A 13508-nucleotide genomic window follows, 5' to 3' on the forward strand; every position below is an offset into this window, starting at 1 on the left:
CAAAAGGAGACGTCCTTACACTGCGTAGGAGATCTCTCAGACCTGGGAGTGATGGTTCCAGTTCTAATACTGGTACAGGATCTGGGGTTACCGATCGGGTTGGGGTTCTCGTACAATGGAAATCTTCAATTTTTTAAGAAGGGTACTATCCTTCAGGATGGAAGCTATTAATTTGTTCCATTACTTCCTTAATCCTAGGGGGTCAATTTATGACAACGGTGGATTCAAGAACAAGTGCCTTCATGTGCCGTTCACAAGAATCGTCTCAAGTTTTAGGGTTTGCCTTTACTGGACAAACACTTTCTGTTCGTGGTCCTTTCGGTCTGCCATAGTTCCGAGTTCTTATGAAGATTCTGGGATCGCTATTGGTGGTGCTTCAGTTTCGGGACATTGCAATGGCGCCCTATCTGGCTGATATTCTAGTCCCAGCATCGTCCTTGCAGCGAGCAAGATTTACATGGATGTGGTGTTCTTCCCATGATCTCACGGGGGGGGGGGAGAGGTATCTTTGGAAAGGTGTTTGTTAGTCCCAAGCACATGGGTAATTTTCTTGGGATTCATGACTATTTCCATATCTAGGAAGTATTTTCTGACTGAGGTCAAGAAATTAAGTTCTTTCATTTTCTGGCCTAATCCTAAAGTCCACTTCTCGGAGTGATCGGACTGATGGTGACGGCAATGGACAATAGCCGGACAGATGGCTTAGCATGCTAAGGCACTGTGAATGAACTCTGTAACAACCCAGGGGTTGTAGGTTCGATCTCTGGTGGGGTCTACTCTATCTTTCATCCTTCCAAGGTTGATTAACTGAGCAGTGTCTTGTGACCCTTACAATTTCATTTGTTCGTTCAACTTCAGGCCTATGCAGTTAAGCATATTCAGGCAATGGAACAGAGATTATGCGGCTTTGTCTCCTCAATTAGTCTCTGGATCACCTATCCTAGGGAACATGATTTAGCAGAGTGTGGACTCGGAGTCTGTTCTTTTTATAGACTTCCTGGAACTGAGAGCGAGATCAAGGCTCTTCTGGTCTGTCCTAAATTGGCTTCGGACCAGTTTCATCCTTTTTTTCAGACGGACAATTTGTCAGTGGTCCATATTCTAGGGGTGGACACTTGGGAAAGGGATTTTATTTGTTGACAGATTTTCTTCTGGGAGAGGGGAGAACTCCATCCGGAAGTATTCTCCAACCTGAATTTCAAATGGGGTCGGCTGGAGTTGGATCTCATGGCCTCTTGTTAGAATGCCAGGTTTCTGGGATACGGGTCCAGGTCCTGGGCCCCAGTCTGAGCTGATAGATACTTTGGCAGTTCCTTGGTCCTTCAGTCTAATATATATATTTTCCCCGTTTGCGCTTTTTTCCCGGGTATTTGCTCAAATGGGAAAGGGTATCAGTGGTCCTCATCGCTCCTGCGTGGCCTCACAGGATTTGGTATGCCGTTCTGGTGGACATGTCATCCCTGTCACCTTGGCTGCTTCTATTGAGGACGGACCTTTTCATTTAGAGACCCTTCCTTTTCCCCGAAGCTGGTTTCTCTGCAACTGACTGCTTGGGGATTGAATGCTTAATCTTTTCCAAGCTGGGGTTCTTTGATCTGGTCATAGATACCTTAATTCAGGCACTTAAGCCTGTAACTAGAAAGATTTGCCATAAGCTATGGCAAATATATCTTTATTGGTGTGAATCCATTGGATACTCATGGAGTTAGGATTCCCAGGATTTTGTCTTTTCTCCAAGTAGGATTGAAGAGGGGTTTATCAGTGAGTTCCCTAAAGGGGCAGATTTCTGCCTTATCTTTTTGTTGCACAAATGTCTGGCAGATGTAACAGATGTTCAATCTTTTTGTCAGGCTTTGACTTGAATCAGACCTGTGTTTAATCTGATTACTCCTCCTTGGAGTTTGAGTTTTGTTTTTATAGTTCTTCAAGGGGTTCCTTTTGAACCTATGCATTCCATAGATATTCAGTTATTATCTTGGAAAGTTTTGTTTCTTGTTGCTATTTCTTCAGCATTACAATTTAATTCTCCTTACGTTATTTTTCATCGGATAAGGTGGTTTTACGTTGTAAACTGGTTTTCTTCCTAAAGTTGTTTCAGACAAGAACATTAATCAGGAGATTGTTGTTCTTTCTTTGTGTTCTATTCCTTCTTCTCAGAAGGAACGCCTGCTACTCAATTTAGACGTAGTCCGTGCTTTAAAGTCTAATTACAAGCGACTAAGGATTTTTTGTCAATCATCTTCGTTTATCATTTTTTTCAGGGAAATGTAGGGGTCAGGAAGCTACGGCTACCTCTTTCTTTTTGGCTGAAGAGTATCTTCCGGTTTGCATATGAGACTGCTGGACAGCAGTCTTCTGAAAGAATTACGGCTCATTCCACTAGGACTGTTGCTTCCTCATGGGCATTCAAAAATGATGCTTCTATTGCACAGATTTGCAAGGCTGCAACTTGGTTTTCTCTTCACACTTTTTCAAATTTGATTCTTTTGTCTCGGCTGAGGCTTTTTTTGGGAGAAAGATTCTTCAAGCAGTGGTGCCTTCCGTTTAGGTTCATTGTCTTGTCCCTCCCGTTTCATCCGCATACTATAGCTTTGGTATTGTATCCCACAAGTAAGGATGAAATCCGTGGACTCGTATCTTGAAAAAGAAAAGGAAATTTATGCTTACCTGATAAATGTATTTCTTTTTTGATATGATGAGTCCACGGCCCGCCCTGTTCTAATGTGACAGTTGTGGTTTGGCCTTCAGTTATGGGGCTCTGGATTTGTCCTTTTGGGCTTGATCCAACAGCTTATACAGGATAGCTGTTTAGCATGCGGAAGGTTTACAGTTTAAAACCTGTTGCAGCTCTTGACATCTTGCAGGTGTACGCGTTAGCTGTTTATAGTGTATTAAGATGCAGCTCTTACTCTTTGACGTGTACTGTCTGAGTTATAAGAGAGCTTGGGTCTTCTTCCATTGTCTCCGGGTGAATTGGATCTCCTTTTAGGGATCTGTGTTCTGTGTGATGGTTGATCCCTGTGGGGACTTTGTTTAGCTTGGGGTTTCCCGAAGCTGGGAAGGCTTTAGCGCCTTTTTCTTCCCTGTGTCCTCTGCTTGTGCATAGGTGATGGGTAGACTAGTCCTTCTAGAAGGATTTTTCAGACCTCTAGTTATCTCTTGGTTGTCCTGAGGCTTTGGGAAGTCTCTTCATAGACTTCTAGCCTTGCTCCTTGGAGCGTTGGACTTTAGCTAGGGGTGGTTCTTTCCTTTGGTCGGGGCTTTCGAGTTCTTCTTGCTATCCGGATTCTCTGGATATGCATCTATATCCCTTGTGTCTGGCTTTTTGGCCAGTTGGCGTGTTTAGTTCTAGGGTAAGGTTTGCCTCAACTATTATGTGCCCGGACCTGTTTTTCTCCCTGAGACTTCCGGTTGCTGAGGCTTCGCTTGGCTTTTTTTCCTGACCCAGTCTTGGGTTGTTTTGGAATCTTGGATCTCAGGGCTGGTCGGAGTGTTCCACGGTAGTAGAGCATGGGCTATGTCCTTGCTCCATCTACCTTACCTGGTCATGGTTGGCCAGGTTTTATGAGTATTTGTTACTCTTTGCAACAGAGTAGCCCATGTCATCTAGTGGTTAGATGTGTGACTTGCGCCTCAAGGGTTGTTGGTTCATACCCAGCTGCTGGCGCTGGATGTTCAATTTCTGGTGCGTCTTAGGGTTGCATTTCCCAGGTCAGCTTGCCCGTGTATCAGTGGATTCCCTGCTCTGCAGGTGAATGGCTTGGCTGTGCCTCTACTTGGCAAGCTACTTGTAGGGGGTCCTTTTCTAGAACGTTTGTGTTGGGGATTTATTTTGCTTTTAGCCGGTGGCTTCAGGCCTTGAGGACAGTTGATGCCCTTCCGGCCTCATCCCTTTTCTTTAGGGGATATTCTCCTCCCTATGGAGATAGAGTCCTTTCTTAGGGCTTCTCCTGGATGGGAGGTGGAAAGGTGGGATTGGTTCCCCCTGGGGTCTTGCTGGCTCCAAGTCAGACTTGTTGGGCCTTTATTTGGATACATCCTTCGGTCTATGGCCTTGTCTGTTTCAGAGTTGGGTTGTTCTTCTACTCTGTGGGGATCGTGGTGCTATCCTTACGCTAGTTCCTGTACCAGTTTCGAGATTCTTCTGTTCCCCTGTTTTGGATCCCTGTGGCTGGGTTGGTCCAGCTGGGTCTGCAGGTCAGGATGGCCGAGCGATCTAGGGCACTGCATTTGGGTCGCAGTCTACTCTGGATGTGTGAGCTTTGTTGAGTCTATCTTGTTAGCTCAGTCTGCTGGGATATAGATTTTCCTTTCAACTTGCTCTATTGTTTTCAGAAGAGGGGCTACTCTTCCTTCGGGTTCTGAGGGTATTCACTCCTTCTAGGGGGGTCTCGATTGAGGTTTTGTGTTCCCCTTTTTTAGGGACCTGTGTGTGTAGGTCCGGCGGCTTAGGTTGCCTGGAGCGTGCCCTCCATATGGGGGTTGCTTTTGCAGTCTGTTTCTTGCTTGACTGCTTCTTCTTCCTCGCAAGTACCATCTGTGTCGTCCTGTTATGGACTCTGTGTTCTCAAACTTGGGGTTTTTCGCCTGGGTCTATTGCACACTTTTTCATGGTTGAATACTTTGGTATTCTAGGTTCCGACGCTGGGAGGACCTTGCCTCTTCAGTTGCTTTCCGTGCTTGCAGGATGTTGGAGAGACGTCTGTTCTTTCTCATCCCGGGTTTCGCTTGGTGTAGGCGTGGCCTCCTTTCCATGTTTGGGCTCACTCTTGGAGGTATTCGTTTTTGTATTAGAGGACCTTTCGGTTTTCTCGGTTCTCCTTTGCTTTGTCCCTTTGGGGGTTTCGACTGTTTTCCCCTTCATTAGTAGGGGGTGAGTGGTGGGGGACCATCTGCTGGGCGACTCCTGGAGGACTGTTGGTTCAGTTGAGTCTGTTTTGCGGTCTCTAGCTCAGCTTCTGGACTAGCTGAGAATCCGTGTCCTTGAGGCTTTTCCTTTAAAAAAAAAAAAAAAAATTCTCGGCTTCGGACAAAGCCGTTTTTTTTTTTTTTAATGGGTAGAGGTTCATGCCTGGTGTCCTCATGTGCTGCCTATGTTATCCTCCCGTCTTGGCATTCAGTGTCCTCTATAGCTTGGGTATTGTTTTCCCAAAAGTAATGAATGCAGCTGTGGACTCTTTCCATTTAAGAAGAAAAAAATAAATTATACTTGCCTCATAATTTCCTTTTCTTCTGATGGAAAGAGTCCACAGCTCCCCACCTGTAATTTTATGTGGGGCGTCATTATTATTCTTCTAGCACCTTTCATCCTGATATTTCTTCTACTGTTCCTTGTCCCTCGGAAGAATGACTGGTTGAGGGGAGTAGGAGGAGTATTTAAGCCTTTGGCTGGGGTGTCTTTGCCTCCTCCTGGTGGCCAGGTTCTTATTTCCCAAAAGTAATAAATGCAGATGTGGACTCATTCCATCTGAAGAAAATGAAATTATCAGGTAAGCATAATTTGTTTTTTTAATATTACAAAATGAATAAAAAAGGTGAAAATTGTATTTGAACTGGGTACTGGCGGACAGCTGCCAGTATCTAAGATGGTGAATACTAGTTCCTATGTCTTATATGTATTTCCACAAGACCAAACTTTTAATGAAGATTGCTTTAGCAAGTTATGTTTTGTCTTACTGATCAACATATACACAGAATTAATGGTAAACAAAGTACAGGGAGCACTAGTTAAAACTGCTAACAAAATAGAGGGATAAGAAAGTCAGAGCATACAATAAATTACAAATGCTGAATGAAATATTTAATTAAAAATATTTATTATACACCAATGCCTAAAGAAACTGACGATAACCTAACCTAAAAATTATATGGATAAAGCGAACAATAGAAATAAAAACAGTACAATAAAAAAACACCGGTGGTATAAAAAATGTAATTTAGAGATAAAAAACAAGTCCGTTGCAAATGGGAAAATAGTCCAATGATAAGAAAAAATGGTTCAGTTGTATTGGAGGAGAGAGTCTATGTCCGTCTGTAGCTGGATAAATCTGACAATTAAGTGAAAGCTTGGCAGTAGCTCGGTGAATGATCTGCGACCAGGTTAATTAACTTTGTGCAATCGTTTAAAGACAAAAGACTCACCCAGAATACGAAGCCTTTGATATAATGCTTCTCCGTGTGCAGAAAATAAGTATATATGTTTGAAACACGTTAGCCCCTTTTTCTTATTTTTTTTCTTTTCATTGGACTATTTTCCCATTTGCAATCTGCACAACGAACTTGTTTCTTCTGTTAAGTGTGATCAGTCCACGGGTCATCATTACTTCTGGGATATTACTCCTCCCCAACAGGAAGTGCAAGAGGATTCACCCAGCAGAGCTGCATATAGCTCCTCCCCTCTACGTCACTCCCAGTCATTCTCTTGCACCCAACGACTAGATAGGATGTGTGAGAGGACTATGGTGATTATACTTAGTTTTATATCTTCAATCAAAAGTTTGTTATTTTAAAATAGCACCGGAGTGTGTTATTACCTCTCTGGCAGAGTTTGAAGAAGAATCTACCAGAGTTTTGCTATGATTTTAGCCGGAGTAGTTAAGATCATATTGCTGTTCTCGGCCATCTGAGGAGTGAGGTAAACTTCAGATCAGGGGACATCGGGCAGATGAATCTGCATAGAGGTATGTAGCAGTTTTTATTTTCTGACAATGGAATTGATGAGAAAATCCTGCCATACCGATATAATGTCATGTATGTATACTTTACACTTCAGTATTCTGGGGAATGGTACTTCACTAGAATTACACTGTAAGAAGTACATAAAGCTGTTTAATAACTAGAGATTATGTTTAACGTTTTTGCTGGAATGTAAAATCGTTTTCATTTGCTGAGGTACTGTGTGAATAAATGTTTGGGCACTATTTTTCCACTTGGCAGTTGCTTAATCTGTTTTTCTGACAGTTTCTGTTCTCCCTCACTGCTGTGTGTGAGGGGGAGGGGCCGTTTTTTGGCGCTTTTACTATGCATCAAATATTTCAGTCAGCAACTCATTGTATTCCCTGCTTGATCCGGTTCATCTCTACAGAGCTCAGGGGTCTTCAAAACTTATTTTGAGGGAGGTAATTTCTCTCAGCAGAGCTGTGAGAATTATAGTTTGACTGAGATAAAAATCGTTTATTCTGTAATTTGTTTCCTGCTTTCAGAATTTGTTATCTTTGCTAATGGGATTAAACCTTTGCTAAAGTTGTGTTGTTTACAAGGATTGAGGCTATAACTGTTTCAAATTATTAATTTTCAACTGTCATAGATCTTCTGTGCTTCTTAAAGGCACAGTACGTTTTAATATTATTCTAATTGAATTGTATTTCCAAGTTGCAAGTTTATTTGCTAGTGTGTTAAACATGTCTGATTCAGAGGATGATACCTGTGTCATTTGTTGCAATGCCAAAGTGGAGCCCAATAGAAATTTATGTACTAACTGTATTGATGCTACTTTAAATAAAAGTCAATCTGTACAAATTGAACAAATTTCACCAAACAACGAGGGGAGAGTTATGCCGACTAACTCGCCTCACGTGTCAGTACCTACATCTCCCGCTCAGAGGGAGGTGCGTGATATTGTAGCGCCGAGTACATCTGGGCGGCCATTACAAATCACATTACAGGATATGGCTACTGTTATGACTGAGGTTTTGGCTAAATTACCAGAACTAAGAGGTAAGCGTGATCACTCTGGGGTGAGAACAGAGTGCGCTGATAATATTAGGGCCATGTCAGACACTGCGTCACAGGTGGCAGAACATGAGGACGGAGAACTTCATTCTGTGGGTGACGGTTCTGATCCAAACAGACTGGATTCAGATATTTCAAATTTTAAATTTAAACTGGAAAACCTCCGTGTATTACTAGGGGAGGTGTTAGCGGCTCTGAATGATTGTAACACAGTTGCAATACCAGAGAAAATGTGTAGGTTGGATAAATATTTTGCGGGTACCGACGAGTACTGAGGTTTTTCCTATACCTAAGAGACTTACTGAAATTGTTACTAAGGAGTGGGATAGACCCGGTGTGCCGTTCTCACCCCCTCCGATATTTAGAAAAATGTTTCCAATAGACGCCACCACAAGGGACTTATGGCAAACGGTCCCTAAGGTGGAGGGAGCAGTTTCTACCTTAGCTAAGCGTACCACTATCCCGGTGGAGGATAGCTGTGCTTTTTCAGATCCAATGGATAAAAAGTTAGAGGGTTACCTTAAGAAAATGTTTGTTCAACAAGGTTTTATATTGCAACCCCTTGCATGCATTGCGCCGATCACGGCTGCAGCGGCATTCTGGATTGAGTCTCTGGAAGAGAACATTGGTTCAGCTACTCTGGACGACATTACGGACAGGCTTAGAGTCCTTAAACTAGCTAATTCATTCATTTCGGAGGCCGTAGTACATCTTACTAAACTTACGGCGAAGAATTCAGGATTCGCCATTCAGGCACGCAGGGCGCTGTGGCTAAAATCCTGGTCAGCTGATGTTACTTCTAAGTCTAAATTGCTTAATATACCTTTCAAAGGGCAGACCTTATTCGGGCCCGGGTTGAAAGAGATTATCGCTGACATTACAGGAGGTAAAGGCCATGCCCTGCCTCAGGACAAAGCCAAGACTAGACAGTCTAATTTTCGTTCCTTTCGTAATTTCAAAGCAGGAGCAGCATCAACTTCCTCTGCACCAAAACAGGAAGGAGCTGTTGCACGCTACAGACAAGGCTGGAAACCTAACCAGTCCTGGAACAAGGGCAAGCAGACTAGGAAACCTGCTGCTGCCCCTAAAACAGCATGAATTGAGGGCCCCCGATCCGGGATCGGATCTAGTGGGGGGCAGACTTTCTCTCTTCGCCCAGGCTTGGGCAAGAGATGTTCAGGATCCCTGGGCGCTAGAGATAATATCTCAGGGATACCTTCTGGACTTCAAATACTCTCCTCCAAGAGAGAGATTTCATCTGTCAAGATTGTCAACAATCCAGACAAAGAAAGAGGCGTTTCTACGCTGCGTACAAGAGCTCTTGTTAATGGGAGTAATCCATCCAGTTCCACGATCGGAACAGGGACAGGGGTTTTACTCAAATCTGTTTGTGGTTCCCAAAAAAGAGGGAACTTTCAGACCAATCCTGGACTTAAAGATCCTAAACAAATTCCTAAGAGTTCCATCGTTCAAGATGGAGACTATTCGGACAATTTTACCTATGATCCAAGAGGGTCAATACATGACCACTGTAGATTTAAAAGATGCTTACCTTCACATACCGATTCACAAAGATCATTATCGGTACCTAAGGTTTGCCTTCCTAGACAGGCATTACCAGTTTGTGGCTCTTCCATTCGGATTGGCTACAGCTCCAAGAATCTTCACAAAGGTTCTGGGTGCTCTTCTGGCGGTACTAAGACCGCGGGGAATCTCGGTAGCTCCATACCTAGACGACATTCTGATACAAGCTTCAAGCTTTCAAACTGCCAAGTCTCATACAGAGTTAGTGCTGGCATTTCTAAGGTCACATGGATGGAAGGTGAACGAAAAGAAAAGTTCACTCGTTCCACTCACAAGAGTTCCCTTCCTGGGGACTCTAATAGATTCTGTAGAAATGAAGATTTACCTGACAGAGGACAGGCTAACAAGACTTCAAAGTGCTTGCCGCACCCTTCATTCCATTCAACACCCGTCAGTGGCTCAATGCATGGAGGTAATCGGCTTAATGGTAGCGGCAATGGACATAGTACCCTTTGCACGCTTACACCTCAGACCACTGCAACTGTGCATGCTAAGTCAGTGGAATGGGGATTACTCAGACTTATCCCCTTCTCTGAATCTGGATCAAGAGACCAGAAATTCTCTTCTATGGTGGCTTTCTCGGCCACATCTGTCCAGGGGGATGCCATTCAGCAGACCAGACTGGACAATTGTAACAACAGACGCCAGCCTTCTAGGTTGGGGTGCCGTCTGGAATTCTCTGAAGGCTCAGGGACAATGGAGTCAGGAGGAGAGTCTCCTGCCAATAAACATTCTGGAATTGAGAGCAGTTCTCAATGCCCTCCTGGCTTGGCCCCAGTTGACAACTCGGGGGTTCATCAGGTTTCAGTCGGACAACATCACGACTGTAGCTTACATCAACCATCAGGGAGGGACAAGAAGCTCCCTAGCTATGATGGAAGTATCAAAGATAATTTGCTGGGCAGAGTCTCACTCTTGCCACCTGTCAGCAATCCACATCCCGGGAGTGGAGAACTGGGAGGCGGATTTCTTAAGTCGTCAGACTTTTCATCCGGGGGAGTGGGAACTTCATCCGGAGGTCTTTGCCCAAATACTTCGACGTTGGGGCAAACCAGAGATAGATCTCATGGCGTCTCGACAGAACGCCAAGCTTCCTCGTTACGGGTCCAGATCCAGGGATCCAGGAGCAGTCCTGATAGATGCTCTGACAGCACCTTGGGACTTCAGGATGGCTTACGTGTTTCCACCCTTCCCGTTGCTTCCTCGATTGATTGCCAGAATCAAACAAGAGAGAGCATCAGTGATTCTAATAGCACCTGCGTGGCCATGCAGGACTTGGTATGCAGACCTGGTGGACATGTCATCCTGTCCACCTTGGTTTCTACCTCTGAAACAGGACCTTCTGATACAGGGTCCCTTCAAACATCAAAATCTAACTTCTCTGAAGCTGACTGCTTGGAAATTGAACGCTTGATTTTATCAAGACGTGGATTTTCTGAGTCAGTTATTGATACCTTAATACAGGCTAGGAAACCTGTTACCAGAAAGATTTACCATAAGATATGGCGTAAATACCTATATTGGTGTGAATCCAAAGGTTACTCTTGGAGTAAGGTTAGGATTCCTAGGATATTGTCTTTTCTACATGAAGGTTTAGAAAAGGGTTTATCTGCTAGTTCATTAAAGGGACAGATCTCAGCTCTTTCCATTCTGTTACACAAATGTCTGTCAGAAGTTCCTGACGTCCAGGCTTTTTGTCAGGCTTTGGCCAGAATTAAGCCTGTGTTTAAAACTGTTGCTCCACCATGGAGTTTAAACCTTGTTCTTAATGTTTTACAGGGCGTTCCGTTTGAACCCCTTCATTCCATTGATATAAAGTTGTTATCTTGGAAAGTTCTATTTTTAATGGCTATTTCCTCGGCTCGAAGAGTCTCTGAATTATCAGCCTTACATTGTGATTCTCCTTATTTGATTTTTCATTCGGATAAGGTAGTCCTGCGTACTAAACCTGGGTTCTTACCTAAGGTAGTTACTAACAGGAATATCAATCAAGAGATTGTTGTTCCTTCTTTATGCCCAAATCCTTCTTCAAAGAAGGAACGTCTACTGCACAACCTGGATGTAGTCCGTGCTCTAAAATTTTACTTACAGGCAACTAAGGAATTTCGACAAACGTCTTCTCTGTTTGTCATTTACTCTGGGCAGAGGAGAGGTCAAAAAGCTTCCGCTACCTCTTTCTTTTTGGCTTCGTAGCATAATTCGTTTAGCTTATGAGACTGCTGGACAGCAGCCTCCTGAAAGAATTACAGCTCATTCTACTAGAGCTGTGGCTTCCACTTGGGCCTTCAAGAATGAGGCCTCTGTTGAACAGATTTGCAAGGCTGCAACTTGGTCTTCGCTTCATACTTTTTCCAAATTTTACAAATTTGACACTTTTGCTTCATCGGAGGCTATTTTTGGGGGAGAGGTTCTTCAGGCAGTGGTTCCTTCTGTATAAAGAGCCTGCCTATCCCTCCCGTCATCCGTGTACTTTTGCTTTGGTATTGGTATCCCAGAAGTAATGATGACCCGTGGACTGATCACACTTAACAGAAGAAAACATAATTTATGCTTACCTGATAAATTCCTTTCTTCTGTAGTGTGATCAGTCCACGGCCCGCCCTGTTTTTAAGGCAGGTAAATATTTTTTAATTTGTACTCCAGTCACCACTTCACCCTTGGCTTTTCCTTTCTCGTTGGTCCTTGGTCGAATGACTGGGAGTGACGTAGAGGGGAGGAGCTATATGCAGCTCTGCTGGGTGAATCCTCTTGCACTTCCTGTTGGGGAGGAGTAATATCCCAGAAGTAATGATGACCCGTGGACTGATCACACTACAGAAGAAAGGAATTTATCAGGTAAGCATAAATTATGGTTTTTTTATCTCTCAATCACATTTTTTATACCACCGGTGGTTTTTTATTGTACTGTTTTTATTTCTATTGTTCGCTTTATCCATATAATTTTTAGGTTAGGTTATTGTCAGTTTCTTTAGGCATTGGTGTATAATAAATATTTTTAATTAAATATTTCATTCAGCATTTGTAATTTATTGTATGCTCTGACTTTCTTATCCCTCTATTTTGTTAGCAGCTTTAACTAGCGCTCCCTGTACTTTGTTTACCATTAGCTATTGTTTGGAGGTATATTGGAACTTACCTCTTTTTTTCAGGGCAGCCATATTTGTGCTAATTCCAGACCTCTTTTTTCCTTGTATATACACAGAATTGTTTAGATTGCCTTTATGCAGTGAAGAGCAATGAGCCAGTTGAAGAGAAGAGTAGCTCTCTGTTTTGGATTGAGGAGGAATTGAATAATAATGGTGATTGGGATTGTAGAAGCCATGTTCTAATTTCTAAACGGTTTTATAATTTCAGAAAGATATGTTGACAAGCTGTTTGGTGTCAATCGGGATCGCATGTCTATGGACCAGATGGCAGTTCTGCTTGTTAGCTATGTCAACGAAAGCAGAAAGCACAGTAAGCTCTATGCATTGGTTTGAGTGGATATTTTGATGTCTTGTAATTGTTCCAATTCTTACTACTGACACTTATCATTTCCCATATACCTCCTACCTATTTAGTTGCCACCTTCAGCTGCTTCACAACAGCTATACTGTAAGAGGTGGCACGTTGCCTTTTACTCTCAAAGTATCTCATTAAGATACTATTCTATTACATGTAATTTCTTATCTTTCCTTGAACTTAGTTCTTACCCATTTATTCATCCTGTCCTTAAATACTAGCACATTTCCATCCCATTTTAAATATGTGCTTGTAATGCCCATCTTGAAAAATCCTCTTGGCCCATCTTTTTTATCTACTGCCTAATCGATCTATGCTGAAAACACCCAGATCTATGCATCTTCTCCCACGCCTGTCTTGTTCATTTTTCTTCTTGGGGGATTTACCATCACTTCAAAATCAACTGTAGGGAAGTGAACATTTACAAATTTTCATTTCTGTAAACACCCTAGCACTTGAGATCGCAGTCACTTTTTACAAATCCACTAAAACTCCTTTACACCATGTCAACTGCCTTGAAGTGTTGCTTGACTTTCTCCTGCTCTACATAAAGCATTTAAATCTGTTTTAAATGTTGCTGCCTTCACCCACTTTTCTTTTTTCTGCTACTACCATATACCTACACCACTATCCTCTGAGGTCAAATTTAGATTTTTGATCCTTACCTACAATGCTTTCCACTTTACCCCACC

At 43.0% G+C, this 13508-nt stretch overlaps 1 protein-coding gene across 3 annotated transcripts in view; it reads left to right on the top strand.

The window, feature by feature from the left end:
* Positions 1-13508, top strand: part of ZFC3H1 (zinc finger C3H1-type containing) — a 635174-nt gene that overhangs the window by 347286 nt on the left and 274380 nt on the right. For all 3 annotated transcript variants that reach the window (XM_053716781.1, XM_053716782.1, XM_053716783.1), the window contains one exon: positions 12670-12771. In XM_053716781.1, the coding sequence (XP_053572756.1) occupies positions 12670-12771 (102 nt within the window). The remainder of the gene's footprint in view (positions 1-12669; positions 12772-13508) is intronic.

Source organism: Bombina bombina, chromosome 6 (genome assembly GCF_027579735.1).
Source record: "Bombina bombina isolate aBomBom1 chromosome 6, aBomBom1.pri, whole genome shotgun sequence".
Lineage (NCBI taxonomy): Eukaryota > Metazoa > Chordata > Amphibia > Anura > Bombinatoridae > Bombina > Bombina bombina.